At 39.1% G+C, this 3700-nt stretch overlaps 1 protein-coding gene across 1 annotated transcript; it reads right to left on the bottom strand.

Moving 5' to 3' along the window:
• Positions 1 to 1591: 1591 nt before the first annotated feature.
• Positions 1592 to 3463, bottom strand: LOC146978312 (uncharacterized). The gene is made up of 2 exons (XM_085790586.1): positions 3271 to 3463; positions 1592 to 2400 (listed from the first exon to the last, which is right to left on the bottom strand). Exons 1-2 carry the CDS (start codon positions 3461 to 3463, stop codon positions 1592 to 1594), a joined length of 1002 nt encoding a protein of 333 aa, XP_085646712.1.
• Positions 3464 to 3700: the final 237 nt, after the last annotated feature.

A 3700-nucleotide genomic window follows, 5' to 3' on the forward strand; every position in this document is an offset into this window, starting at 1 on the left:
AACGGAAAAATGTTGGTGGCGTTGAAGACTAACCGTTATTGACCCTATGCACGTGATGAACGTTCCACTTGCACGAGATACGGACGCCATGATGGATGATAAAAAGAGGAGGGCAAAAGAACAGTGGAGTCAATTTAATTCAATGGGGCGTGTAGCAACCAAAAACGTAATAACAGCCAATAACGTAATAATGTGCCAATAATATAATAAAACTTTTGAGCCAATAACGTAATAACTTTTTTGCCAATAATGTAACAAGTTATTACATTATTGGCTGGTAATAACTGGTGCCGATAATGTAATAATACATAAATATGACTGCAGTTCTTGGAAATAAAAGGCTTTTTTACAGTTTTTGTGCAGTTTGCTAATTAAAAATAGGTATAGTGGATGACATAGTGGTCATATTTATTCATCCAAGATATGTCCTATCTTTCCTCTCTCTCTCTTTCTCTCTCACTCACTCACTTCTACCATGCTTAATGATATGTTTGCAAACGGAAGAAGTAAGCATTGTAGGCTATCAACAACCTCCAAAACATAACCAAACTTGTGTATTGAATGGTGTCTGCCAGCCAGTTTATGTCCCATGTTGGATAAAGTGACATTTCAATGTTTTTTTTTTACATTTGTGAATGAAAACACTACCGAACTTCAGTTGGGTGTTTTGGAGATAACGCTAACCATCAAGTTGGAAAAATGATGGCTAAATGTTAATTAAAAAAAAAAAATCAATGGTAAAACCAAATCAACGCCGCATTGCTCCTCCGAGCCATGCTGGAACATTTCACATTGCCTATTTCCAATGGTTTGTCTGAGGCAGGAAGTTATACATGACTGAAACATAAACTGGCTGGCAGACACCATTCAATACACAAGTTTGGTTATGTTTTGGAGGTTTTTGATAGCCTACAATGCTTACTTACTGCAAACATATCATTAAGCACAGAGAGAGAGAGAGAGAGAGAGAGAGAGAGAGAGAGAGAGAGAGCATATCTTGGATGAATAAATATGACGACTATGTCATCCACTATACCTATTTTTGATTAGCAAACTGCACAAAACTTCAAAAAAGCCTTTTATTTCCAAGAACTGCAGTCATATTTATGTATTATTACATTATTGACACCAATTATTACATTTTCAAAGATTTTTTTAATACTAGGCCAATAACGTAATAACCAGCCAATAATGTAATAACTTGTTACATTATTGGCAAAAAGTTATTACGTTATTGGCTCAAAAATGTTATTACATTATTGGCACGTTATTACATTATTGGCTTTATTACATTTAAAATGGCCAAAACTATTACGTTATTGGCTGTTATTACGTTATTGGCTGTTATTACGTTTTTGGTTGCTACAAGGACAAAACTTAAGACTAATTAAATCTGTGGCAAAACTCAAATCATTTCAACAATATATATTTACTTCCTAGCATCAATTTAACAAAATGACCAAACTTACGAACACCACACCCAAAAAGGTCAACAATGTTTTCTAGAACCAATTCACAGATTTGTGTTAGTACTAGTATTACCACAGTGAACTTTAACCCATGTCCAGACAACAGCAGAGCATTGAATCCTTCAGACTGGTTTACTGTCGCTGCCAAGACGACGCCTCTGATGCTGTTTGCCTATTGGTCGTCTACGAACATTTCTGAACGGGTCCTTGCATCCATGGGCTCTCATGTGTGCCTCAAAACGTCCTTTCCATCTGAAACTGGCCTCACACACTTGGCAACTAAACGTGTTGTCATCTGCATGTTTTCGCATGTGTCTCGTCAGATGTGCCTTGGTGCGAAATGTTTTATCACACTCAGAGCAGCTAAATGGTTTCTCTCCTGTGTGAGTTCTCATGTGTACTGTCAGCTGTGGCTTTGTGGCAAATGTTTTACCACACTCAGAGCAGCTAAATGGTTTCCTGTTAGTATCACAGTCATTATTTTCAGAGTTCAACCCAGACTGAGGTTCTTTTTTCTCTCTCTCCTCATCTTCATTGTCTTCAGTCTCAGATGATTCAGAGGTCTTGTCATTAGTATCTGGTTGTAAATGTCTGTCTGAACATGTGTTTCTGTCTGGTTCAGGTCCTCCATCAGTGTCTGTTTCCATGTGTTTAGGGGAGCTGCTGGCTGGAGGCTCTGCTCCTCCGTCCTCCTCAGTCTGACCCTGTTGAAGCTGTGAGAGCGGAGGTTTCTCTTCATTATCTTCATGTTCACTTTTCACAGGTAAAGGAATGACTTTCAACTCCTCTGGTCCTTGAAGCTGCTCTCCTCCATGAGTGGTCCAAGCGTCCTTCAGCTCTTCTTTTACACGAGGAGGCTCAGAGTCCCTCTGGTCCTGACTGGAGCTCCACTCCTGCTGCTCTGTGGGAACTTCCTGTGCCCTCACACACTCTGAAATACAAACATTATATACAACTTAAAACAACTCACATCACTTGAGAAGCAAGGGACTGCTTTTCTAATACGCTTTGAGAGCACAAATATCACTGCAGTGTTCTCAGTTTGACTTTATGGCCTTTAATAATGCATGTTTGGTTTTATGGTTTATCAGTTCACTCATCAGAAACATATTGTTTCATATTATTGAAAACGTCCCATTTCTCAGAGAAAACCTTCTGGATAAATGGTTATCCACATTCTACCCTGTATATTTATTTTGTAAAACGTGAAAGAAATTAAATCTATAAATAAATAGTAACACTGATACATTATTGAGCTTAAGCTAACAACCAACAAAAGGAGATCAGTGCTTGAATGGATGTATAATTTATTATTTATTAATAATTTATTGCCTTTTGTTATTAATCTTTTTACTGTATCTTAAAACCTCTTTGTTGTAAGTTACCATTTAACAGTACAGTAAATAAGATAATGAAACTGTTTGCATATGAAGTTTGCAATTAACAAGTTCCCAAACTGCTGCAAGTGCTAACGGTTTCCATGGTGATCAGCACCACGGACAGTCCCCTAGCAACCGTCAGAATATCAGAATACTTTACCGCAGATTTGTTTACATCGATCTGGTTTCCTTTTTTAACATCTTAAATATGATAACTGAAACCATATAACTAAACTACACAATAAATAAATAAAAAATCTTAACCACTAGTATCTTTAACGTCTAATCGCGTTTTGCAACTGGAGTTATTTTTCTTTAACGGCTTATAACGTTTATAACGGTCAGCTGGTCCGTCCTCAACGCCACCAACATTTCCCCGTTACATCAAACCGAGACAAACTGATTCTCCGTTAATAACTGACCTGCTCTCTGTAACAAAACCCGAGGGTTTAACAAAGCGTCCAGTTGTTTCCTCTGTCGCTGCTTCTCCTGCTCTGACCGACATAGCTCCTCCTCGTACTCCGCCACGGTTCTTTCAATCAGAACAAAGATCTCTTCGACGGCCGAACTCAGTCGCTGCTCCACCAGCGCTCTCAGCACCTGGACTTTAGCCATGTTCACTCAGACACACACAGACACACACTCACTCCCCGTGAGACAGCAGCGAGAAGCAAGAAGCTCCACGAGGAGTCCGTTTCCTGTATCCGTGTCACGTGGGTGTCGCCACCACTCCGCCCCTTCAGGGACCAGCAGCAGCAAGTTGTCTCAAACGCACAGAGGGTTGGAAATATTCCTTGGTTTGCACACGTGTTTTGCTATCCACAAATACAAATTAAAAATTTGTAACTTGTA

Source organism: Trachurus japonicus, chromosome 11, assembly GCF_045865225.1.
Source record: "Trachurus japonicus isolate A0001 chromosome 11, Traja_1.0".
Lineage (NCBI taxonomy): Eukaryota > Metazoa > Chordata > Actinopteri > Carangiformes > Carangidae > Trachurus > Trachurus japonicus.

Excerpts from the sequence above, each read along its gene's own strand:
- LOC146978312 (XM_085790586.1), bottom strand. The coding sequence starts at position 3,463 with ATGGCTAAAGTCCAGGTGCTGAGAGCGCTGGTGGAGCAGCGACTGAGT. Across the intron at positions 2,401-3,270 it reads GGTTTTGTTACAGAGAGCAG|AGTGTGTGAGGGCACAGGAA; the intron begins GTCAGTTATTAA and ends TTTGTATTTCAG.